Source organism: Rhopilema esculentum, chromosome 16, assembly GCF_057945365.1.
Source record: "Rhopilema esculentum isolate cy_ngs chromosome 16, ASM5794536v1, whole genome shotgun sequence".
NCBI classification, from domain to species: Eukaryota; Metazoa; Cnidaria; class Scyphozoa; order Rhizostomeae; family Rhizostomatidae; genus Rhopilema; species Rhopilema esculentum.
This window is the reverse complement of record NC_142830.1, coordinates 3,291,094-3,318,359: the sequence shown is the minus strand read 5'-3', so window position 1 is coordinate 3,318,359 and position 27,266 is coordinate 3,291,094. Positions and strand designations below refer to the sequence as shown.

General features: G+C 35.6%; 3 protein-coding genes across 3 annotated transcripts in view; 2 read left to right on the top strand and 1 right to left on the bottom strand.

Annotated features, from left to right (window-relative positions):
- The window catches only part of LOC135682242 (cyclin-dependent-like kinase 5), a 77,680-nt gene that overhangs the window by 30,589 nt on the left and 19,825 nt on the right, over positions 1–27,266 (top strand). Inside the window, exon 4 of the mRNA XM_065197040.2 lies at positions 19,278–19,394. The gene's annotated coding sequence lies outside the window, so the exon portion shown is untranslated. The remainder of the gene's footprint in view (positions 1–19,277; positions 19,395–27,266) is intronic.
- On the top strand, positions 1,407–13,392 carry LOC135682247 (uncharacterized). The gene is made up of 2 exons (XM_065197046.2): positions 1,407–3,002; positions 11,230–13,392. Exons 1-2 carry the CDS (start codon positions 2,804–2,806, stop codon positions 11,658–11,660), a joined length of 630 nt encoding a protein of 209 aa, XP_065053118.2. The 5' UTR covers positions 1,407–2,803; the 3' UTR covers positions 11,661–13,392.
- On the bottom strand, positions 20,813–25,795 carry LOC135682239 (major facilitator superfamily domain-containing protein 6). Its single transcript, XM_065197034.2, has one exon. The coding sequence runs from the start codon at positions 24,598–24,600 to the stop codon at positions 22,987–22,989; it is 1,614 nt and encodes a 537-aa protein (XP_065053106.2). The 5' UTR covers positions 24,601–25,795; the 3' UTR covers positions 20,813–22,986.

Below are 27,266 nucleotides of genomic sequence, written 5' to 3'. Positions count from 1 at the left end.
ATAAAAAAAAGAGTGTATTACAAAAGAGCGACAGAGGCTGTCAAAATGCAAGAATCCTTTGCGAATGCGACTCATGAGTAGCGGTGCAAGTTTTGCTGCATATATGTTCTAGGCCCATATTTTTGTCATTACAACTGAATACCTTTATGAATGTAACACATCGGTTTGTGTTGAATTTTTGGCAGAGCTTAGCACTAGTTTTCTTTCTTTGATCTGTCAATGCTTAGATGTCAGAAGTAGGTTTTATAGCCATTTGCTTACTTTCGATTCAATTTTGTGTGTAAGTTCAGCTGGGAGAAATTCTTGAAAATTTTACAAATGCTAGGCATCATAACACATGGTAAATATATTTTTGTTAAAAACTAGGCAGCTGAAAATCTGGCTTTGATTTAAGCGCAAATGGAGCTTCAAACTTGCAAAAGGAACACTAATTATGATCACATCTTTTCTTATTTTACTCTTTAAAGTAAAAGGACTTTAAGATTACAATGAATGCTTTTCTTGTTCTCTAAGTGCTCCCAACCGTATTGGAAAAGTCTTTTTTATAACTAAATGTCCGCAACTTTGAGAAAAACATCAATTTTTTGAGAGTTATCCCGAATCCGTCTTTAGGCCTACATGTTCCAACGCCATCTAGTTGTCTCACTTCCAATTCCCCTTTTCGTATTACATCCAGCGTCGATTTCGAAGACTCATGGTCTTAAATATTTCTAGAAGATTTCCAGATAATGCTATCATTCATACCTGTTAAATGATATTTATCATAGTGAAGTAACTCTAATACCTTATAATGCTGCAATTGTATCGTCCATGTAATACTGCAAAAAGAATAAAGCAATAAATTAAAAAGTACGACTTTGTACATGGAAGTTGAATATTATTGCGACTTTGAGAACACAACATCAGGTCAATAATTTAATAGTGTGCTTCATTTTTATTATTAATATTTACATGTAGATGAATTATCAACAAACTAGATTTTTATATTATAGTGACATTTATTAACAATCTACGTTTTTATATTAAAATCTGGGGAAGTGAAAAATTTGCTAGTTTCTTGCCATCAATGCTTGAATATTTCGAAAGTTTTTGCTCGTTTGATTGATAATATCTAATAATGAATTCTTCATTTTAGTTAACTGCTTCATTTACAAAATTATATTTAAAAGTATTATTTGTATTCTCTTTAATAGTAATTTTGAACAGTAAATATTCTTCGTTTCTTACTTTTTCACATAAACGTCCTAGCAACTTCTGCATCTTCAATTTCTTTCATGATATATTTCTTTTGGAAATTGAAGCAATCTTTCATTTGTTTTTAACCTAATAGCTTCAACAGTCAATACTTATTTTAACTTTCTGTTTCGTAAATTCTATGAATATGTTTTTTATTTTTCTTCGTTTTTGTTCGGGGAAAGAATTTCTGCAATCAATATTTTTTCATCATAAAACTGCTAATTTATCTTTCTGTTTTTGAAAATATAAGGAATTCTTGAATTTTTTTTAAAACCATGTTGCATTCATAAAAATTTTTCCCAAACACTTTCGTTTGCAAAGACAAAGAATTTTCTTTTATGAAACTTCTAGAGGCAGGGTTTCCCTTCGTGTCTACCAACGTAAAACCATTTAAGTTTTGTATCATCTTCCCCACATAGACTGAATTTATTTTTTTTTCAGGGCAACTTTGCATTGAATTAGCATGTTTTAGAAATATGTGTTGCATAAGGTTTTGAGTGTAGTTTGGAGTTCTGGGATTCAGATTTCCAAAAGTGTCTTTTCAGATTCCTGCATAAGTTTGAGATCTTTCTGCATGACTTCCTGCATAAATTTTGAGATCCTGCATAAATAAAAGATTCCTGCCTGATTTTTTAGATCTTTCTGCATCGTTGGTAAAAAGTTCTTTCTGTAGTTTTGGAGAAATCCCGACAGAGCACTCAATTTTTTTTCAAAAAAGAAGTCCAAAACAAAAAAGAGGCTACTGGACTTGCGAGCCTCTACCTGTGATCGATTTGTTTGTTGTTTGTAAAATGACGTCAACAGTGTATGTTTTAAGAAGTTCAACAACACCTAGAATGGCTGTGCAGCACAGCTTTATTTGTTTTTCCTTTCTGCCTTATCATGCCTTTTCATTTCTAAGCCTTGAAAAGTTCGTCGGAAAAACACGAGCGCAGACGGCGATAGAAATCCACTTGTGGTCTTGTTGGCACAAAGGGACATCACTGTCTATTAAAACAATTATGAGCGCGCATCGCTCAAAGCTTGCCTCCCCCCTTGGCGGGCGTCTGCTGTCTAACGACAGACAGACTGTAATGTGATCAGATAGATAACGAGATTAGGCGTTTGCTTGTTAGCACAAGGATTTCTGCATCCATCCTAACAAGAAATCAGGGTGATTACAATTAGTATGTACCACGTGAAAACAGTGTATCTTAACGATTATCACTCACAGCAGGACAGTCTTCGCAGGGACAGACAGGCCGAAGATATCTGCTGACACTTACGTCGTGCGCTTATTACTACAGGGGTACTTTGTGCAAATAGTGCAGTGACAACAACAAGGGTCACTTCAACGTTACCCGTCCACTTGAATCATCGCCGGTGACACTGAAAGGCACACGGTTCAAGTAAGGCTATCAGTAGTCAGAAGCACCTAGGCTTCCTTCAAAAGCACAAAGCACTTACTAAGGTACCGTTTGGTAATACACTCTATGTGTACCTTGTACCAGTATTGGCCCATAATTAGAGTTATCACGACACATACGAAGAGACGAAGTTCTGTCGCCTTGTAGCACATCCGAACACGATGAAGCCAGCAAATTGCTTTTCCGTTGAATACATCCTCGGAACACGAGACAATAAGCCCAAGGAGGAAAAAATTGTTTCAAGAGGGAGAATTTCAAGTAAGGACGAGGAAATACATATTAAAGTCGACGTTCAAGCTGGAGAAAAACAAGAGAATACGAATGAAGTTGAAGACTCTCCAATGACAACTAACGACAAAGGTAATTTGCTATTCAGTCTGTTGCATTGTTTTTCGTCCCGTTATCCTTACATATACATATGCTTGCTATGCATCCGTACTGAGGCCGTTACTTTTCAGATCCTTTAGTTCTATTCTCAAAATACGCCAAATAAATCATAACGTTTTTGGCAAATAGCGTGGTTACTGCACTATCTACGAGTACTTTTCAAACTGGGGCTTTTCTGTCTTTCTTTTGCTTCTTGTAAAAGCAGGCCAGTGAATGTCAATTTATGTATGATTCAACACTTCAACCCACAGATAAATCTCAGTTATTCTTAGCAGACTTTATATGTAGACAGTCTTTCCCCTAATTTTTGCGGCGTTGCGGCAATTTTAATGACAATAATGACAATCTAGATAACAGTGCGGCTCCTGCTTGAAAAGCTCAGCGCTAGAGTCAGATTTTCAGAATCTGTCACTATGATCAAGAATACAGTTCTTCTTTGCCCTGTGAATTGAGAACCAAGAGGTTTTTGGATTCTTACAAACATAGCGTATTTAACGGTTTTAAAATACTATTTTGTTTTAATTCTTAGGAATAGTTCAGTAATGTTGAAAATTATAGCTTGCCAGTCTAATTTTACGATAACCGAAAGAACATTATTCAGGTAACCTTCTTTTAACTGCCCCCACCCCCTCTACTTCCTGCTGTCCAGAGAAAGAAGTCTTCGTGTTTTCTGGTGCATTAGAACTTCCTTGCTAGAGATTCTTGGCATTTAAAAGCTGTTAAGCGTGGATGTTATCTTGTTTTCTGTCAATGGAAGCTCCTTGGTGCTTTTTGTACAGTTTAATCTCGGTATAATCTCAAGAAATCGCTTACCAATAAAACTCGCTTATCGATTTTCAATACAAGACTAATCGTTAAAGAACGGCATTGAAATTATGTAATTGATCTGGGCACTTGCCAGGCTAAATGTTGCACGAGATGTTTGAAAATCTGCGATTGGTCGCCTTTGGGAGGAAGCTTCGCAATGAAAATCAAATTCTGGTGCTATCAAGGGCTATATTTGTTCAGACTCTAAGAAGTTCAAAACACTGGTGGTATCAATAGGTACAAAAGAGGTTTAAAGGCTTAATCAAACGATTTAAATTTTATATTAGTTTGTTTTGATCGCTTAAGAAGCTGGTTGAGGGTCAGAATGAACATCACGAAAACGATTTATAGCTATTGCGCTGAAAATTATATCACATCATCTATGTATTCAAAATCTGCAAATTACTACTTAAGCTGGTACTGATTTCTTTTGCTTCTAAAGAAGGACAATTTTGGTGCAATGTCACGCATTTACATGAAGTGAGTCAGTGAAATAAGTCGTGTAAATCAAAAACCAATGTGTATATCTTAAAGTAAATCTTTAACTTGAGCTGATAGAGGTTATAAAAAAGAGGCAATACCTTATTACCTCAAGACCTTAGATACTTTTGGTTGCAACCTAAGGATAACTTGATTTGCGAGCAAATGTTGAATTCGTTGGTCTCTGATGTCCTTGGCTAATTTCAAACGGCTTGAAGGCTTATCACTGAAAATTATTGAGCACTGTAAGAACCATAATCAGCATTGAGACATTTTATTTCCTCATGTTCGAACTGTAATGCATCTTTAAGTAAATGGATACTTTTTATAAACTGGCCAGAAATAAACAGAGAGTTCTAAAATATTAATCTGTGTTCAGCATCTGTTTACTTCGTCATGTACTTTAGACATTTGGTTTCCAGGTAGAACTTTGGAACATTTATTGGAGAAACGTTAAGGCACTAGTGGCTGTCGGAAATTGCAATGACCTAGTGATGTTTAGTGTTAATGATTGTGCTCAAGCAATAATTGATGGTTCCTGTTGTGGGTCCAACATTTATGCCACGAAAACATATTTAGATGTCACTTTCTAGATATGAAGGGAATACGCACATTTTCTTTTAAACGAACGAAAAGTACTTTTAGTTTAGTTCATAACCTTGCAACCAAAATTAAAAGTAACTAAAAGTTTGTAGTTAGCTATTTGGTGTTAAATTCACAGATATCAGTTATACGTCAACCCAGAAAACATATTTCCCATTCATTGCTCTGGTTATCACAGAATCTGAGTGTGGTAGATAGCTTTGATTTGTTGGTTAGGACCTTCTTTGGTTCAGGTCCACCTTCCCATTAAAGCAAACTTTGCAATTTGGAAGCTGCTAGGCTTGGCAGAAAATACAATCTTACGAAGAGCTGAAAAAGCTGTAGACATTTCCTTTTACCATTTCATCAACTAACTACAAAATTAATAAGGAAAAATCTGGTTTATCAAAAAAATCCATAAGCTCAAAATATTGCAACTGAGACAAATTGTCTGTGTTTCCAATCGAAAATGGCTCCGCCAATAGACATGAAATAGAATGTAAAATTCTTAAGGTGTGGATAACGATGTATTTTTAATCTATTAAATCTTTAAGATATATGTATAGATATATGGATTGAAGTACTTTTTATCAAGTGCTACAAATAAAATCTGTTCATTGAAAAATTCAGTACCCTTGTGGCTGTTAAGGCAAATTGTTACATGAAAGGTTCTGCAGTCAAAATAGACTGTCCTAAATCACAAGTTGCATTGTATGTGCTCATTTATAAATAACTGTTGTGAAAGAATCACTGCTTCAAAGACAGCGAAACTTGTAAGAGCTGAAGAAGAATGGTAAACGCTAACTCGTGTTTGAATGGAAATATTATTGTACAGTTAACTAACTGGTGTTCTAAGTATTCATATTTGAAGTATTGAAGAATTCACATACATTTAAGTTTTCTTCGCTATTTTGAAGCTATAAATCGGGTTTGAGAATTATAAGGGACTGTTGGTGTAGCCATGATTTTCCTTGATTTTTTATTTCAGCAGGAAAAGTAAGAAAACTTGTATCCATATTGATTATCAGGTAGACAGCCAAAAGCAAAAATCTACATATTTCTTGATCTTTCTGATGTTTGCCCTAAATCTACAAATGCTACCGCTATTTTTATTTCATCAACATGCATGTAAATGCTTTCTACTACTTTCCATAGCCTGTGACACAAAGGGCATCTGAAGGGTCTGGTGACAATCGAAGCTCGTTTTTTAGTAGCCATATTTATATTCAAATATGGTTAAAATATTTATAAACAATTAGAAAGATTTGTGCTTTCAAAATATTCTGGTGTTTTGTAATCATTTCTTTCTGGTTTCAGGGTTTTTTTCCTTATTGGCATCAGTCACAATCTTTGAATACCGATTTGATTTTCATGAAACTTGTAACTTTCTAGATTTTGTTTCGCATTTAGTCGGCGACCACTATTCTTTGCCTTTAAAATAGCCAGCTTTTTCTATGGATCGATCCATTACGGCAGATAAAGTGCAACATAGAGACTTTAAAAGTTATCTATACAATAAACTCAGAAGAATATTGAAGTTTTCTTGCAGTTCCCTCCTTGCATTCAAAGTGAGTAATACGAATATTTTCAGTTCTAATGAAGACTTTCTTCATGTTTTTGAAGCTCAAATTAAGCTTTTCTTCTTCGTGTGTTTGAATTTGCCAAAACAAATTTACTGTCTTGGAAATTTCTACCACCTTAATGTGAGCAAAATTTACAATCAAACCAATCATCTAAGGTGGATTGTTTCTATTCGATTTTCCCACATCGCACGAAATTGGGCTTACTTGCTTTGGTAAACTTCCGCATTGTCATACCATCTCGATTTTGTTTTGTATGTTTGCTATAATAGCAGCGCTATTCATCAATTCTATCTTCAAACTTCATCGTAAGTCTGCGATAAGAAATACTTGCATGAGATGATCGACAATTATTATTCAAAAAACAACTTAGGATGGTAAACAAGCTTCTATATTTAGAGTTATATATGGAGCAATTTTACAGCTGTCTCTGGCAACCTTGATATCTTTAAACGAAAGGTGGCAGATTAAATATTTTGTTATATATCAATTCTGACAATTTTTTAACAAATAAAATCAAACCTGTCAAGTTAATTCACAAGTTTTCTGGAACCGAACATTTGGGTTGAAACAATGGCAAACTCCAAGTAATTTTTATTGAGGTCACTGCATCAGGAAAGATTCGAATTTTCTTCGTTTTGAGATATATACAAACAATACTCCATTTGTTTTCAGCACTTCGTTCCAATTCTTCTCTATCTTTAGTTTACTACATGCCATCACCAAAATAGCTAATGATGTTTAAACAAATTGCGACTTGTAACTTGAGGTAAAAAATTTGTCCCAAAGATATTATGGCAGTTTGAGACACGAAGTTACTGTAGAAAAATATGCCTGGATTTTTGGATAGCGGTTGATTGTAGGGAGCAGAATGTGTCAATGCCCATGATTGCTGCAGCTATGTTGAGAGAATTGAACGCAAATTCTGTGGAATAAGAGGCTTTTACACTTCTCTTTGGTCACAAATGGAAAAGAACATCAGATATCTATAGTTATTCAACAGATCATTGTTGGAAAATCATGTTTTCTCTTCTTTGCAACACATCACAGATCTGGTTCTATTCTAGTTTTTTAGAAAGTGGGTACTGATTGCTTACGACAAAAGCCATAGCCGCCGGAGGGCACGCATGAAACAGGGCCAGTGGGCTTGTTACCCCTACCTTTTGGAAGCTTCTCTTCCCCGGCCAATTGGCCCAAAGTAGAATCTGTCCAGGATAGTCCATTCAACTAGTTATATAGGTGCTTTGCCGCTACTTAGAGCATCATCAACCGACATCAACTTCGTTTTATAAGAAACTTGTTATAAGAAATTGAGAAACAAGTAAAGTGTGAACAAATGCAGAACCCTGAAATTTCTGGTTTCTTTCAATGTGATTTGCTGAGTGGCAAAAACATTCAGATGCTACCAGTAGAAATTCTTTACTTTAACCAATTTCAAAAGTTTCTTATTTTTTGTAATTAAATTATATGCTAACTATAACTAAAAATTATTTTCCTGGCATAGAAAAATGTATTTAGGTATTTAGGACATTAATAAATTGGAAACGATGAAACTCTTAAGAATCTATAAAAAGCTTTGGTTATTATTTAAAGAAATGGGTGTATACTGAAATTGTGTTTTGTGACTGGCATTCATACCGGAAATCATTACCTGAACAAACGCGATGCTATTTATATAGAAAAGATCCGGGTTCAAGATTAGCAAAAAATGCAAAAACTATTTTTGTAAATCCCTTCAGCAAAAGCGAGACGAAGAATTTCCGTATTGTCCTTTTGAGCTTAGCAATGATTTTCTCCCAAAAGGAAGGATATGTGAGGATATCGGCAAGGAATTATCAGTTAATGATTATTATCGATTCTTCTTATTGAATTCTGCTGCTGTTAACTGGTCTGTAGTGTAGTGCTTCATACCGTATTTAACAGAGTACTGTACTTTGATGTAGAACAGGGCAGTTATAATGTTACTCATACACACAACTTCACTTCAACTAAAAATACGACTTTTATCTTTGTATTTTCATAAACATTTATGCCATAATCTCCGTTCTAAACCTTCGTGTAATGAAGACTATTTAAAACAACAATAATTAGAATTATTAAAATGTTATTGCTTGTTGGATCATAACGTTTAAAACAGAAATAACTAGGAGCCTCGATTCCTGCTACAACTGCTGCTAAACCACCAATTACATTAGAGCAATTTGATGTTTTCGGACGTTCTTCTAGACTTGTCTGGCGCGGGGATGGCTCGGTGGTTAAGGTCGTGGCCTACAGATCCGGGAATCTGCTGGGGCTCGATTCCCTGACATGGCCGAACTTTAACTTAGGAGTAAGGCGAGTCAACAGCCCTCTGTAGTTCCAGGTATTAGAAGCACGATCACATCAAGAGGAAAGAACCAAGGACGCTACACAATAAGCAGAAATTCTCAGTGCCCTAAAAACTTCGAAAGCTTGGAAACGAAAAATATCTGCTTATTCCTTCTTCTTAGTCAATTTCGCGATCCTCTGTCTTTGACTTTGTACTTTCCCGTTGTATTACTAGATAGAGCTTTATTTCGCCAAAGAATTATTTTTCCAAAATCAGTAGTAGTAGTTGTCATGGATATCAGGTAGCAGCCCCAGTGTCATAGCCATGACCAGTATACGTTTCCTTTCTATTCGTGAAATAGAGTTTAGAAGAGGTGAAAGACGTTTTCTATTTTTCTAGAAGGCGAATCATATTTTTGCGGCCACGCCTTTTTGTTAAACCCTATCTTCATTAGTTCACTAGAAAAGAAAGTTTAAGAAAGTTTTTTACAACAGCTTTTTGGACAACAAATAGGGAGCTGGGTACTTTCTTTCTATATTAAATATAAAAGCCTACACCTTTCATTTTCCAAGGTATCATTCACATAGCTATTGCTTCAAAACCAAAAGAAAAATAATATTTACGCTGGTTGCTGCATTTGTAGTTTCTTGGCCTTTTCTAAGAGCTTATTTGAGGTTGACGGTTTGGCAAGGACGACTCTTTGCAATTAGATATAAGACAGCATGGGTTTTCATATACCAAACATGTCTTTTAAAGTAATTTTAAATGGGCTGTTAAGAACTGATAGGAAATTCAAGGTCGGACCTTCTTATCCTCTGTCCACGTAACTGAATACTGTTGATATGTCACCATACGTTTTGTCAAGACAAGTACCGTTTTAAGGAATATTTAGAACTTAATGATTCGCAGATGGTTTCACTGCCTGTAACTTGTGGGGTCTGTTGAAGATTCTCTTCAAACCTGTACCACCAAAGCCCAAGCAATAAACATCTTCCTGATGTCATATGGTGTCCTGAGGCTTGCTTCTTAGGCTCAGGCTTTTTGGTTTTATTTCATTTCTCAACAATGCTACGCTCGAAAACCTCAAGCGCTGATGCAGAGAACGAGTGAAGAATAAGAAAGTCGGGGACGAACCAGCGAAATTAGTTTTTTATCTTCTGTTCAAAATTTTGCTCTTGTTAGGCCAAGTTTGTCCGTGGTATGGGTTTAGCCTGTATTATGCATTTTGGATCTGCTTAAGGGTTGGTTATTTGAAAAAAGGTTTGGTCATCACTTAATGAAATTCTAATGAATTTTGCAATAACTATATTTTCAGATTTTTGTTTCTACGCACGTAGAAAAGAAATGCAATGTATCCTTTATAGGCCAGAACCCCATTTAACCAAATTCTATTAAAAACTAAACAAATGTAAAAAATAGCTTTTTTGCTTCAAATCCCAAAAAGCTGCCTTGATTTGTTTTCTATTGCATCATTTAAACTAAATATGTGCTGGGAAGATGCCGTTTATATTCAGGTAACATAAAGTATTAGCTACATTGAATTCTCCCACACCATCACATTAGAAACTAGTTCATTGACCTTGCAATCTATGTGCGTATACCCGCGGGTCACTTTGTTGTGTTTTCAGCTCATAAAAATTCGCCAACATTCGCCAGTGACGTTTCTTTGCGCAACCGTTTTATGACCTTTCCCTGCTATCAAAGACAGCACGCTTCACCCTCTTGTGGCCTAGGCGCCATTTTTATATATCGCATTGCCAGACGACCCCAATACCGAGGTCAAGAAATGACTAGTAGGATATTGCAGTGACCCAATAATCATTTGACTACAAAACATGGTCACTTGATTTATTTTCTGGAAGAGCTTTTCAGACTCAGTAAACCGTCGATTAAGATTAATTGTGCATCGATTCAACTGAGATGCAAAATTTCCGATGTGCTCAGGCTATCATTGCAAGATTAGCAGTTTTATTGTGGGATTACTGAAACTGCAAATTATATCATTGCTTATTGAATGCTTCAACAGGGGCAAAATCTGCTTTCAAGTAGATCAACTAACACTGCAACATATGATTGGACTATTAAATACGATGTCGGTCTGTCACACACTGTCCTTAGTGCTTTTAGATTCTGGTTAAGTGTTGGTGAAGTATTGACTTCTAAGATTCATCTTGGGAAAACAGGGAAAATGTGGGAACGGCGTTTAATTTTTTCATATAACTCGCAGTTGATTTTTAGGTAACTTTTGTCATTTATCGACAGTTTAAAGATTTGTAGAGTTTATAAAAAATGTTTTTGTCAAATTCCAGATCCTTTTGTAATGCATTAGTTTGCCTATAATTGTCGACTTTTTGTAACATTTGTGTCCAATACTCAATGTTACTCTCAACTATCCTTATTACACTGATGCATGTTAAGACCCTTATCTCTTTCTTTTCTCTAGGGCTAGACCAGAACGACCCCCAGAGCCTGCATCGAACTCGCACAGCCTTTACAAGAGAACAGCTAAACAAACTCGAAAAAGAATTTGCCAGGGAAAACTACATATCGCGAGCACGAAGATGCGAACTGGCAGCTGAACTTAATTTACCAGAAAATACCATAAAGGTTTGGTTTCAGAATAGGAGAATGAAATGCAAACGGAGAAGGCTTTCAATTCACCGTCTACCATATTGCTCGCCTGCTATTTTCCCGCCAAATCTCCTAATACCCAGTCCCCTACCCCCATCGTGTCCTTGCTGTTTACCACCTCCTCCTCGTGATTATCGCTTCGAAAATATGGAGAACAGACTCATTTCGTCTTGTCATAACAGAGACTCGTATATCAGCCCCACCTGTAGTGGTTGTCGCCCGTACCATCCGCTTCCATATTGAGTTTTGATAGAAAAACAATTATGGAAGTCGTCGTCTTCGAAAGGGTAATAACCAGTTCAGCGACATAAAACAACAAATCCAACGACAATTCCAACGACAAATTCAACGACAAATCCAGCGACAAATTCAACGACAAATTCAACGACAAATTCAACGACAAATCCAACGGCAAATCCAACGACAGCTAGGGCTTTATAGATTCATGAGAATATGGAGGTACTTGTTAAAATGCCTTGGTTATCTAAAAATCTACGGCAGATGAAGTTGGCTCTCCAGATTGTTGTGGCCTAAACGATGATGCTACACTGCAAATTAGTGTTGCAATCTTTGTTTTGGGGCAGGTTTCAGCAACATCACGGAATGAATCAAAGAATATAATAAATGCAGCCTCCCATTTAGAAAACAAATCAAATAACAGCCAGGCCTAAAAATGGATCGTTGGCTGTTGATTCGAACACTTTGACCTTGAGAGTTTAATTCTGGCCCAGCACTCACCGACCAAGATTTAGATACTGTTTTTAAATAACTATGGCCAATCTATTCTTACAAATTCTTTAATGACGGATACTATTCTGAGGTTTTCTGAGATATTCTTAGATCAATGTTAAAATATCGCATTGTGATTATGCACTTTGTAAGTGTGTTTGAGAACCAGTATACTAGCGTAAAACATTCCTATAACGGAATTATTTTTTCTCTGCACTTTTTGACCGCACTTTTTATCAGCGATTTTCTTTAAGCATAGCAAATATCCAGTAGTAAGCAAGTGTGTTTAACAAGTTGTGCTGCCTCGATAATTTTTGTCAAGTTACCTGATACACTTGACCAAGAGGTTTAGAGGTGCATCTAATTTGAAGTACCACCTCACCTGAAGCGACTAAATCTACCTTTCAAAATATTGTGCATGCATTTCAAAGTAACTCAAGACGATGTATTATATTGATCGCGTGGATCGAACATATTTGTATAATCTGGATTCTTATGTTGTGTAATCTTGATATCTTGATTTCCAATTGTGTAATCTTGATTTCCAATTGTGTAATCTTGATTTCCAAGTTGCTTAATCTTCATTTTCAAACAGTGTGCTCTCGATTTCCAAATTGTTTAATCTCGATTTCCAAGCTCTTTTAATTTCAATTTCCATTTTATGTAATCTCGATTTCCAAGTTGCTCAATCTGGATTTCATCAATTGAAGAAACCAACCCCAAAAATTGCAATATGAATTTTCAGTACTATGGCTGATGAGTACATAGAAACTTGATGATATTAACAAATACACCCGAAAATTATATTTTTCATAACTTATGTTTTTATTTTACGTCTATTACGAAATTAACCCTTCATTTTAACGGAAGTTCTTGTCCTATGTAGCAGAACACTTTCCTTACGTTTTTAGTATAAATCTTCTTAAACTGTAAACTAGAAAATGGATTTGATCTGCACACTTTGAAGAAGATTACCAAAAATGATGGATATAATAAACTCTTCACCATGTTTGTTAAGGAAACTAAATTGATCATGGTTAATTTGCTTTGTTTATTGTGGAAACATTAAACAATTTGTTTTTCTCCTACCATGAAAATAGTAATTTTGAAATTAATTCTTATATTTTGTAGTAAGTCGTCATTTAAGCTTCTTTTGACGTAAGATAGAAAAACCGTGGAAATTCTTTGTTGACTTTTTTGCTTTATTTCAACACAGTCCTAGTGATTGCTTCTAACCTGAAGAAGATCCGAGCATTTTTTCTAAATCATATTAAGCCTAACCGAACCTTACCAAGCCTTAACGGGCCTAACCGAGCCTTGCCGGGTCTAACCGAGACTTACCGGGTCTAACCAGGCCTAACCGAGCTTCACCGGGCTAACTGAGCCATACAGATCTTCACCGGGCCTAACCGATCTTCACCGGGCCTAACCGATCTTCACTTGGCCTAACCGATCTTCACCGGGCCTAACCGAGCCCTACCGGGCCTAACCGAGCCTTAACCGGATCTAGCCGGGTCTAACCGGGCCTGACAGCCCAATATTATTTATACATTTCATGATAGTAATTTTTGTAATAGCATCTTTTCTAGAAATAATCATTAAAATCTTCTTTTTAGCTGCCATGAAAACTTCGATAGTACTCAAACAATCTGTTTTCTTCTATTACATTTTTGATAGCTTCTTGAAACTTCTTTAGGACGAAAAAATGTAAACTTGTCATGTGTAAATTTTTGAAACTGTTTAATTTCATTGCCGTGTCCTAGTCTTATCAAAATATATAGATTTATTTGATAGAAGGAGTTGATGTTTTGATCATTGAATGAAACCTGCTTCGACAATTTATTTAAGTTTATATGATATCGTGTGAAATTTAAAAAAACTATGAGATGGATAAAATATAATAAAAGCTTGTTTTATTCTTATGAAATGCGATTTATGAATATTCTTATGTTCGCTTGAAAAACATAGTATTCTGCAAAACATAACTGCTTTTCAGGAAAAAATAACTGACTGTGTGTGCTTCTTGTTGTGTTTAGCATTTACAGCGCAAATGTTTTTAAACTTTCTTCGAAAGCAATTTAATCATTGCTTCTTGATATCAATATTAGCTGATCCCCAACTTTAACAAGCATTTAACTTCAGTAAATAAAGAAGTTGAATAAGACGTAAAGTAACGTTTAATAACAGGGGATATACAAATAGGGTTTTGTGCTATGAAAAGAACAAGTGTAGCTTTACAAGGAATCTCAAAAGTAGAAAAGAGTTGAACAATTGCAGATATTCGGCATCAACCAAAGGCTTGAGCCCCTAAGTCCCCCATACCCCTATTTCAAATCATTTTAAGAGATATTCGAAGAAAGAAGGGTGTATTACCAAAAGAGTTAAACCTAAACACATAAATAAGAGGAATAGACAGATTATTCCTTCACTCCGCCATTTTCTAAATGTATCGTTGACTCTTTATTGCCTGACAGGGTGGTATCTCTTGTTATAAGAAGTAATTTTGTGTACAAACATTTCAGGAACTTCACATCAACATATCTAGAAAAAAACAGGCTCTCTCCTAACCTTATCGGAAGAAGTATTTATAAAATCTTTGTAAGCAAGTCTACGGAGCGGGCATTGCATTGTTCGCTGCGCAACAATAAGTCTCCGTGCGGCTTTCGGCAAAGGTTAATAAATTAGAACCTCCATTGAAAAATTGTACATGATAAACCGCAGAATTAGAATCACACCAAAATGTCGCTGATCCCTTCGTCTATTAAATTGATTTTCAATTGAATTCCAGTTTAGAAACATATCTCCGACAAGAATGGAGCGAGTCTCAAGAATACGTTACTAGCAAGGAAAACAACGTTTGTTGAAGAAAGCTGTAAATTACTTTTTTATGACTCCTTTTGTCGGCTTGCTTGTAAGTGCAATGATTGTTCATTGGTAGATTGAATTGGATTAGAGACGAGAGCCAATTCTCACGATTCATGTGGTACATTAAGTAATTATGCGTTTATTAATATGTATTTGTTTTCCCGTTCTTCGCATAGACTCATCTTTAACCCCTTCACCTGTTGAGATAACGATGGTGATATGGAAGTGTCTCTGTGCTTTAACGAAACACACTAAACCACTTTGAATTTGAATTGCTTTAATCCAAACCTTTGTTGAGCATTTGAGAACTTTATATCACACATCTATTGCGTCAAGTTTAAATTTTTCTTGAAACTAAGCTGACCCCTCTTTTTCATTACTGGTATCCCATTTCACTTTTAGGACAAAAGAAAGAGACACCTTTTCTCGTCATGAAACACCTCCTAAAGTGGCAAGAAGCAATTCTGTCAATTTTTGTTATTATTCACAGTTTTGCAGTTCTACTACTTTTCATTTATTTTATATGTTCTTCAAATGCTTTATTTTGTAAGTCTTAAGGTAACGATTTGATAAACATTTCGAAGATTACTTTGTGACAATCTTGAAAGCGAAAAGAAAATAAATGCTTTATTCATCCAAATTTTTTGCTACGCCATTAATTTCCTCCTTTTTATTTAAAAATGTTGACATCATTTGTTCTTAGGGGGCAAATTGAAAAGTTGAATGTGTATAAGAGTTGCTTGTGCCCATCAAAGAAAATTGTAGTCAAAAAAGAAAACATGATTTTCAAATTGCTTTTTCCTTATTCCAAAATGAATTTTTATTTCAACTTTCATAGCAATTATGGTTGCGTCAGTCTTCTGCTAAAAGTGGCAACAGAAATTTTTCAATTATTTCATTTCAGAATCAGTGACTTATAACTGTGGGTACCACTACCCTAATACAATTTTAAAATACTTCCATATTAAACCGAATAGTTTGAAACTTACTTGACTCCAACTGACAAAACATATTAAGTATTAAAGTTGCTCATTTTGTGAGATACTTGCAACCTAAACTTGAATGAGCGTCATGAAAGGGGGGGGGGGGGTCTGATCCAAGTTTCCAGCCATTTTTAAGCAAACACCATTCACCGTAAGTATTTGTTTGAACCTCCTTCGCAGCATGGTCTCAAAAAAATTCCAGCACTCGATGCAATGGTCATCTCAGTCCCAGAATGATTTGCCCAGTTCCAGCTGACTAAACCCCATCTCCCATTGCAGAAATAAGCAAATCCCATTCCTCTGTTTACTTTCTCATGGCTCTGTTAATAAAAACGATAGACAAACAGGCGGTATATGAAAGAGAAAAAGCAGGCAAAAACTAAAGCAAACAATGTAACGTGACAAGAAGATCTTTTCAATCTATCAATTAAGAAATATAAATGTTTATATACGCAATATATCATAATAGTAAACAATTATCTACAGAATTACACTGTACAATTCTAAGAAGATTAATCGAGGCTTGTCCTAAGTCCCTGTGACGTAACTGAAGGTATTGCAGAGATGGAAAGACTACACCAGTTGCAGTAACCAGAAAATCATAAATTCCTCTCAACTAAGATGTATTCATCTTGGAACAACTTCATCACTTTTTGCTTAAGTTATTTATTTTTATATAAAGTGGGAAGTTGGTGGATTATGCTTAAAGAAACGGTTCAAAATTTTAAACATCCTCTAACAACGGAACCTGAGCTACATCAGCAGAAAGAGTCTGATAAAAGTTTGGTAAAAGTGCTACCTGAATGTGCAGTTCCTGCAAAATTAATGTTTTCTCTTCTTTTGACAACTCTTCTTCACTTGTTTTGACAATTCTTTACGATGTATACGATGTCAATTGAAACTATTTCTAGCATTTTATTACTTTTTTTCACCCCCAATATCCAACAACTTGCAGCAGCACTATGATAATATATTCACGTCTTAGTGGAATAAACAACAATATGTATTGATTTGTTTATTCTCTGTGTTTTTTGCAGCTTCATAAATAAACTTAACCTTTTCCAAAATCTTTCTCTAAGGATTTTTCGATGCTATTTGCCACTATTGTTTTGTGATTATCATCCATTAGTTGCATTTCCGTACGCTCTTGGATCAAAATTCAATCTTGTCTCCCCAGTTGGTTCAGACAAGCTAATCGTACTTAAATCGATGAACCATCATTGTGCTTTGCTTCCTGTAATTCAAAGCCGAATGCAAACCCCTTCGATAGACCAAATGAACTTTGAAGGGATTTCCACTAGTTTTATTTGAATTAAAATATTTTAGTTGTCTTATTCCGTTGCCCTCCTTAATTTTGTTTGTGAGAATGTAATGTACGATCAAGTTCGACAAAACATTGGCGTAGTAGGCTCATTGCAAACAAATCATGACCGATTTTGCATATTGGCCCTAAGCTTGAAATGATCTCTAGAACTGGCATAAACTGCATCACACGAACTAACAATCAGAATTAATCTTTCAATCATATTTCCTAAACTTTACCGAATATCTAGCTTTCTTCGGTACATTATCCAGCCTGCTTGCGTCAGTTTCTTTGATGAAGAATGTGTCAGGAAAAGATCTCTTCACGCCGCCAACAGCCAGACGAACACTTGTATACATTTTGTCCGACGAAACCCTCGAGTTTTTTTCTACCTAAGGTGCTGTTTTTCTCTCTTTCATTTGTTCTATTTCAAATTTTCCAACCAGCACCTTAGATTATCTTATGCTGGCACCTTGCAATACATTATAATATAAAAATTATTTCAATATTCTGCTAGGTAACAGCGTTGAGTTTGTTACGTCAGAAAAAATCCCACACTTCTCCTACGTATCACAGTGTACGTTAAAAGATTAAAATGTGTTAAGAAGAACACAAGAATTTTGTTCAAATCTTCCTTTTTCAATTTCCTTTTGATATAATCCTAGCGTGGTGCTATTAAGTCACTTGCAATAGTTTCCTCAAGTATGCTTTCTTACTCCTTTTTTCTTGTCAACCATAGATAATGTTGTTATTTTACCTGCTCGTGCCGAGTTTTCGTCTTTATTTGCATTGGATCACTATTCACATCCAATATCCAAAGCCTTGGTTTATTACTGTCCTGAGATACTAGAAATGTAGAAATCTGAACTATAGGCCTCCTCCACCACAGAGATCGCAAACATTTAATAAACAGAGCTTTTGAAAACCCAAACAAACCCTAAGAAACAGTCCTTTCCAAAAATGTTTGTACTCGGCTTTCTACGATAAAAGGTCAGCATTTTTAAATGAATTTTTTAAGAGATTTATCTTCTTCATAAAACAACTAAAATATATTTTGTTTTGAATGGCCTATTTCGATCCACAACTGGGTATATATTTCCTAGCGTAGAGTTTTCGGTTTATGTTCTGACGTTTTATACTCTGCAGAGTGTCAGACGAAAAGCTTTAGTATACTCAAATGTTAGCTTTTTTAAAGCCATTTTTAAGTTTTGTACCACCAAAAGATTTTTTTTAATATATTTTATTTTCAATCCCCAAAAATAAAACAGCTTTGAAATGCTTTGAACAACGACCTTTTTGTTTTTTGTTAGATGTACCATTTTTTCGCTGAGCAAGACTAAATAAACTTCATTAAGTAATTGCAAAGCAGTACTTGTAATATTCTTACTTGAGAAAGCGCGACAAGAGATCACGTATTCAACTTTATCCTTTAAGGAAGTAATACTTATTGGATGAAGTTTGCATAAAACTATCTCCCCTTATTAGATGATTAAACTAGTCGGCACCTTAAACTGTGCGTTGGAGAAAAAATTAGACAGCTGATGTGTAATTGAATTCATAGCTCCAGAAAAGAAAATGTGGTTGTTTTGAAAATAGCCTATAAATGCCGAATTAGAATAAAGTTTTTTTTAAACTTCGGGCAAAGAGTTGGGGCACTATGCAATATCAGAGTTGACGCTTGGAGGTCGTTAATTGCTTTCTATGTGTGGAGCGTTACGATGTAGGGGACTGACTCCAAATTTTGCAAGACTCTCCTATAAAATGTTAAGGACATTGGCATCAGGACTGCTTATGGCAACGCAAGAGAAGGTGTTGGTAGATCCGTGAAAGCCTAGAATTTCTGGACGAAATATTAGCAAAAACATACATTCCTCACTTTACAAAATCTTTTCTCTCTTTTCTTTCTATGCCTTGTTTCCTATCTCATTTACCTTCCTAGGGTCTTTGATAAGACTTCACTTTTTCAGCTTTTCTTTTCAGGGACTTGTCTGTAGCTGACTTCACACTTGCTGACTGTGATTGGTCTGTCAAAAAATCTGTAAAAACTTGGCTAGCAATAAGGAAGATTTTATGAGAAACAAGAAAAATGGCACAACTGTAAGTAAAATAATTAGCACACGCGGAAAAGTAAATTTATACAATTTAATATACTATGTAGCTGTACACATTTTGCTACTAAAAGCTTCAATGTGTTCTACTTTCTTTATTCGAGTAAGTATCTAAGCATCATCTAGATTTCGTTCACTTTTGCAGGGTAATACGATTTGGTATACGTTCCGTCTGTAGTTCTAAGCTTTTATTGAAAACAAATGGGTGCTCAAAGGGTTTAACAATTTTTCAATGAAAGTAAATAGTGTTTCTACATCACAATGGCAGCCCTGATGTATTCAAAATCAAATTAAAGACAACGAGTCTCGCGTAGCCGCCGGGTTATTTGTATTAAACTAAGATCACATTAGCCGGTTGAGACTGCGAAGAATAACACGTGATGATATGCAACCAATCACAGCCTTTTCTTGTCATGGAAACGGTAATTGTATTTTGCAGCTTAAGAGAGGTAGCACTCTCTTTTGTTTGAAGTGCTGCGCTTATCAATAGAAACGCTCGTTCATGTAAAAATTTTATATCAGAATATCATAGTTTCCTTTTTGACTGCACTTTCCTTTGATGCGCTATCAATCAACTCTTATAGAAGTTTTCTTGCATGTATCAGAATCATGTATCACAAACTTTTTTTATAAAGAAACCAGCCCAAGGCCTAGTTCCTATTGTTCTTTATTTTTTGGCTTCTGTTAAACAACTTGTTGAATAAAAATATTGCTTAATAGCCCCTTAATTAATTTGCACATTTACTGCTATGAAAATAGCACAGACACAAGAAAAACATCCAATTTTGAATTTTGCTTTTAATTGTAGCTAGAAACCACTAGATAAAAACACAAAGAAGGCAAGAAAGAAGTTTTATATAGATAAAAGCACACAATGTCAATGAAGAAGTAGCATGTCTTTTCCATTGATATTGTCCGATGTAATGTAGCCTTAACTTGTATTCTCGTAATGGACTCGGAATTTACCAGGATAGGAATTTATATAACACAATTTATATGAGTTTTGGCTGCAAATGAATGGAACCCGCGTCCTAATTCTTGATTGTTTGCAGTGATATAACGATTTTGTCTTAAGAAGTACAAGTTCTTAAAAATTAGATTATTTTTAAAATGGTTCCTTATAAAAAGGGTGTATGCTTTGATCTTCCACTTTTTCTGTTACTATTGAGGCTGTTACTATTGAGGTCGCGCGATCCTCTGGGTGAAAAATGTCCATTTTCCGCCTGTGTTGTTGCCGCTGATATAGAAAGTGAGAGCCACTAACCCCAAATTTTTATTATTGTGAGATTTATAAATCGCAAATGAGCAAATCTCTCAGCAACAAAGGTCAAGGTTTCTATCTTCTCCACATTTTTGAGAAAAAAATGTTTTTCATGGAAACCTCAAGGAAAGGATGAGCGAGGACTCTCCTAGTAAGATGACATTTTGCTAAGATTGTGTAAAATGAACGATTGCATTCCGGCATTTAAAAGACTTTATGATATCTTTAACTTCTTGTTGATTATAAGTAAAGTTAATGCCTTTAAAAAAAAAAGTAAAAAATCTTCCTTTTAAAATGATTTTCGTTAGCATATGCAATACAACAAAACGGGTATATCGCGATTTGTAAATGTGAAGTGAGCACATCTCTGCATAATTGAAAAAGTCGAAAATCTCTCAATTCTAACGACTTTTTTAGAAAAAAGATAAAACTAAAATAGGAAAATTTGGATTTGCAGATTTCGTGATATTCTGATGACGATCTCGTTTTTGCTAGAATGGTGTTGCTGTTGTTTACGAAAAAACGTGACGGCTGTAGGCTGCAAAAAGGCCCTAAACATCTCTAGCATTGTAGTGTTTCCTTGTGCATTTCTTATTTACTTTCCTTTTATTCACAATCTCTTCTAAACTATCCGTTAAATAAATTGTGGATAGTGTATGTAGATTGCATTTAAGGCTATAAGAAGAAAGTGCTCATAACAAAAAAGTTTAAGTGCGCCAAAATTATGATAGTTGAATGCAACACTGCGATGTAGGAAAATGAATTCGGAGAAACATGATGATTTAAGATCTTTTTTATTCCTTTGTTTGTTCTCAATTGGTTTACATGATAATTATTTATATCAAATGCTATTCCACCTGTATGTAGTAACTAATTCTCTCGCCAGTAGCCGGAATCCCTTCATAATTCTCATAAAACAAGTTTGGTGGTGACAGGGGTGGGATGGTAATGAATGCTGTTCGCACTGTTTGTTATACTGCAAGTTTAGAATTTAGAAATCGGAGCTCAGGGCGCTTGTTGCTATAGTAACAATATTCTACAGTACAATTCATACAATTTTCACCGAATTTCATCAGGACCAGCTGTATTTAAAGTAATTCTACGTCTGGTTTCACGAAATAGCTATCAATATTCTACCAACTGGGTTTTGACTAGGTTTGAGAAATTGTCTACGTAGGACATGTCGGTGAACGAGGTAGAACCTTTTCTGCTAGGACACTGCGTAAAGGCACAGTCTAGACGTTGATGGGCTTGTCCTGCCCATGCGACAATTGTAACAGTATAGGTGTCGCTCATTAGTCATCAAGTAATTGAAATCAAAATACGTTGTCCAAAATCCTGCCATGCTTATAAAAGAGAGGTAGCTCTAAAACCCGTTTTTGCATCAGTATTGATAAAAAACTATTAATCTTTTGAACTTACTTGATATTCAGTAAATTGTATTATACTTCTACGAGTTAGATATGTCTTTAAGTGCGTGCATTATGGCAATAAGATGCCTATTTTTCTAGACACTGGAAATGCCAATTGAGTTTTACATTGAAAACCTAAGTTAGTTTCTTCTGTTTAAAGGTATATCAGAAACAATCAGAAACTATAAGGTACAATGAGGCTTAACGTCAGACTTTTCTATTTCTTATCATAAGTTTTAGAGCAAATAATAGAATTCTAACGGCTAGAAATTTATAGCAAAGCAATGGAAAAATCGATCAATGTGATTGTTTTATCGATAGTAAGGCAAGGGTGCTTCGGCTTTATTACATCTTATACATTTCTATGCATGCTTAAGTGAGCTCTTAACACAGACATTGATATGCTAGCATTTCTAGTAATGCTTTCTTTCTCTCCTTAGTAAGAAAGCCCGAATATCGTACCTGCAGATGCCTTTCGTTGGGCTATGAACGATTTTATCATTAGTCGAAAATTGTTGCGAGCTTACTGTTTGGAACAGTGGGCCTAAATTCCTGCGTGTTTACCCTAGGTCATTATAAACTGCATTATCACATTAACAAAGCTTCAAGATTTATTATGCATTCCAAAGTCGATCTAAAATAATGGAAAATGCCCTTCCAATTGAAATTGAAAGACTTTTCTCTTTACCAATGTTCGAAAAACCTGAAAGAGTTTTAACTCAGTATGAATACTTTAAGAATAATTTTCTGGAAAAGCATGATCTTTTCGTATTGAATTCGTATGATCTGAAGTGTATTCTTGAATGTAGTTGATTAGTTTCTAGCGTGAAGTAGAACTGAAAGGATATTGTCACGAAATATGCAAAGCTTTGTTAGTTTGATGTTCTTCTGGACTATTTTAGAATCAACTAATATAAAGGCAAGCTATTTTTTGAAAGAGAACCCTTCACCGAGCGATGATATTGCTCACCAACATCAAGAGACAGTTGCTCGCTCGTAGCCTTTTTGAATACAGGTATCTCTCCTCCTTCGCAGCTATTCTCCGTTTCTTCCTTACTTTGTTCTTCTGTTTGCTTTTGTTTTCTCAAGCTGAATTTCACAACAACAAATAACAGAATCAAAATTGGCATGTTGCCATAACCATAGTATCGAAAGGTTTTGTCCGTGCCTAGGGAATGAGAGAGAACTCCGCCTACAATAGCACCAACTGCTCTACCGAGCCCATAATAGAATCCTTGAAGTATCCCTTGAACGGCTGCGCGATAACCGGGGGGAGCTGCACGACCCATATAACTTGTAAGTGCAGCCCATACTCCTGCGTGCGCAAAGCCTTGGAGAATGTCAAGTGGCAGAATCAGCCATGGGTTCACAAGCATGGAAATTGCGATGAAGCGAAAGAAATTAGCCAGTAGACCAAAACATATCACCTCTACATGACCAATGTAGTGTATGATTGTTTCTGTGAAAAAGTAAGTAACTGTTTCTGCTACATGGTCAAGTGCTGATGAAAGTCCAAACAGGGTTGGAGGTGCCCCGAGGTCTTCCAAATGCCAGAACAAAAACACTCTTGCTAGGCCCATGCCTAGACCAGCATAGAATGCAACAAATATCACAACCATATACCTCCAGTCAAGAAATAATTTAATGACATCCTTTGGTGTTCCGCGGATGATATCGTCTTCATGTTCATTCTTGAAGGTGAATCTTGTCGAAACAGCCAAAGCGATAATCATGTAACCGAGAAAAAAATAGAAGCAATACGTGTAGTCTTTGCTAATAGTAACGCCGCACACAACATAACTCGGCATGCTATCGATAACAAGTCCAACGACCAACATAGCCGAGCCCCATCCTAAACTACCGAACATACGTTGTCGCCCGTACTTTTCTTTGTTTTCTCCGAGGTAGTTTAGCGTCGCCGTATCCGCTAAAGTCGTCGCTGGACAGGCGAAGAATTCTCCGACAAGCGAGAGAAAAAGCAGTAGCCAAAATACATTGTGGATACTTTCTTCACTGAAAACAACAGTGCCTTTCCGATGAGGGATAATTTTCGGCACATCGGGGTTGTTCGATTTCAGCAACTGTTGCACTTCTGAAGTCTCTTTAGTTACAATTTCAGTTAAATTCTTTGCCAGTAGCATGTATCTATGACATGTGTTGTCCGATGGTTTGATGAACGCGAATGGAAATACAAAAGACATCCAGCATACTATATTGAAAAGCAACATTACTTTTCGTACGTTAAGTCGATCTGCAAGAGAACCCATACTTGGCGCGCTGATGAACTCGATCAGAGGACGACAGCCAACTAGCAGACCGCTTTGACTTGGATTCATTCCGATTTGTTTGAAATAAACACCCAGTAATGGGAAAAACGAACCGTATGCGGACCAGAAGAAGAAGTAAAAGCCTTTGGATACGAGAAGTTTTCGGTTGATTCGTGACGGCATGCCGCAGCAGCAGTCCTTGGCGACTTGAACGCAGCTTTCGCGATGCTCGAGATCCTCGTCCTCGGGGTCCATCTTCTTGAGGCTGTTTATATCCTTCGTTTATAGTTTTAAAGAGCTTTTAATAGTTTGAGAGCGTATTTTATTATAAAATACTATCGTCTTCAACGTATTTCTTATGTCTCTCAGAAGCGAAATAGTAGAATAAGATCGTGTTCGATGTTGAGTAATTTGATCAATGAACCTGTAATGGCGATGATTCGGTTTGTTTTTAACCGATTAAATTGCCACCCTTGGTTGATCGAGTTGGTCATGGTTGAAGTTTCTGCTGGTGTTTCTTCCTTGTTTTTAATCAGCTCAAGCCTTACGTTAACACTCTAACCCCTGACGGGGCTAGCATTTTGCCTGCACGTTTTGGATGGGGTGATTGCTCGATGATCGGATGAGGGTAGCCCTGAACCCGACTGATGCATCCTACACGAAGGCCCATTTAAGCTACAACAGCAGGCCGTCTTTAGTAAAATGTTTATCAACTGAGCAAAAAGAGTAGCAGAGAAGGTACTTAAAGGTCAAGTCAGTTCCGCCTTCACTTCTGACTCAATTAGAGATGGCTATATAGACGCATAAGTGAAATGTAGATTTTAGACCAGACTTTTCCAAACTGTGACCCGTAATATTGGCTGATGTGGCCCGCGCTGAGGCCAAAGATTTACTTTTATTTTTGGGGGCACATACAAATAAAAAAGTATGAAAACTGATCTCAGAAGCAGACCAAGGGTTCAAATGCCTTTCCAATAGGGTTATAAATATTTGAAAAACTGGTCAGACGGGAACGGCACGTTCACGTACAATAGTTTTTCTTCTGTTCACGCGGGAACACGCTCGCTCTGATCACTTTCTGTGTTGTGTTACAATTTGAAACAAAGAGTTTATCAATGCGCATGTCTGTATTTCCATATGAACAATGCAACAGTTCGGACCAGTTCACCTGTTCACACAGGAACGAAACGATTGCATACCGTTCCATTTTCCGTATCCCTAAACGGAATGATTAAAAATGTTCCCGTGTGAGCACGCCACTTTTTTAGAACGGAAGGATATGGAATGGTACGCAATCGTTCCCGTGATAAACGGAGCCTAACAGACAAGCATCTTGCAGCTACCAAACAGACAGGCATCTTGCAATGATATATAGAAATATATTAGTGGCCCTCCAGTTATTACCTGAATCTGAAAGTTGTCCTCCTTGAAAAAAGATTGGATAACCCTGATTTAGAAGGTATTATTATTATTATTATTATTATTATTATTATTATTATTATTATTATTATTATTATTATTATTATTATCATTATTATTATTATAAAATTATTTACAGTAGGTGAAGCAAAACTTTTTAGCTAATGTAACAGCTAATTAAAGCCTACTATTTATACTACATTTACAAATCCTAAATTAATTACAATGAATGGATAAAATTATATAGGAAATGTAAAAAATTAAAAGGATGACTAATTAGATAGAAAATATACAATTATTTGATGACTATTTCAAGAATCCAATCTGCGCAACGTAAGGTTTGCATAGTCTGCAGTTGCATTTTGTATCTTTCCAAATTTTAATCTTTTTCTTAAATATTGCGAGGCTAGAAGATGTTTTAATGTCATTTGTAAGCTCTTGCCAGAGCTTGGATCCCATAAAGGTTGTACTTTCTATACCATAACAATTTGATTTTGGTTTTGAAAGCGATATTCGGGATATGTTTCTAAAATTATAGCATGTATTTCTTTCAGTAAAGATTTCTTTCATGAAACTTGGGTTGAGATTATGTAAAGTTTTATATATTTCTGTAAGGAGCAATTGCAGATTTTTATCATGGATAGACGTCGAGTTGTCTTTTTCAAGAAGAGTTTGAAAGCTTGATTGATAGTCATCATAGGCAAGACGCAAAGACTTTTCATGAATTCTGTTTATTCTGTTGTTCATTTGTCGACCACAAAACATCCAAATTAAAGGGCAGTAGCTAAATTGTGATATAATGAAGACGTGCATGGTCTGTTTTACTTTTCTATCATCCATGTAGTTGGAGATTCGGGATAAAGCATGTAGCTTTTGGCTGGCCTTTTTGCATATCGATTGTATGTGTCCTTTGAACGAAAAATTATTATCAATACTTATATCAAGAGGTTTTTTTTCTTTACTTGGTTTAATTATCGTTTCATCTATTTTCAGAGATGTGTCATTGCTGCCTTTGTAAGGTGGCATTTGTACCTTACAAAGTTTATAAATTGCCACCAAAATTTATAAGGTGGCATTTGTCCCCATTCATTTTCATATAATTATTTTGAAACCATTCTCTCAAAATAACCACGTCTTGTTCTAGTATTTTAATAGCCTGCTTCATCAGCATAATTTTATATTTGGCTATTTGATATAAACATGAACATGTCATTTATGTATATATTGAACAAGAGAGGTCCCAAAACTGATCCTTGTGGCACACCTACACTTGTGGTTTTCCATCCACTGAAAGAGCCGTTTATTTTGACTCTTTGTTTCCTCTGGCTAAGGTACGATAATGTGAAATTCAAGGTGCTTCTACTAAAACCATAAGCATTGAGTTTAGCAATCATTAGGTCATGATTCAGACAGTCAAATGCTTTTGACAGATCCATCAATATTGGATAAATAATTTCTAATAATAAGATCCATCAATAATTTCTAATAATTCATGTAATCTA

What these genes read in the sequence shown, in the direction of transcription:
- LOC135682247 (XM_065197046.2), top strand. Translation starts at nt 2,804, where the DNA reads ATGAAGCCAGCAAATTGCTTTTCCGTTGAATACATCCTCGGAACACGA. An exon ending in AATGACAACTAACGACAAAG is followed by an intron (nt 3,003 to 11,229) that starts GTAATTTGCTAT and finishes TCTTTTCTCTAG; the next exon opens with GGCTAGACCAGAACGACCCC.
- LOC135682239 (XM_065197034.2), bottom strand. Translation starts at nt 24,600, where the DNA reads ATGGACCCCGAGGACGAGGATCTCGAGCATCGCGAAAGCTGCGTTCAA.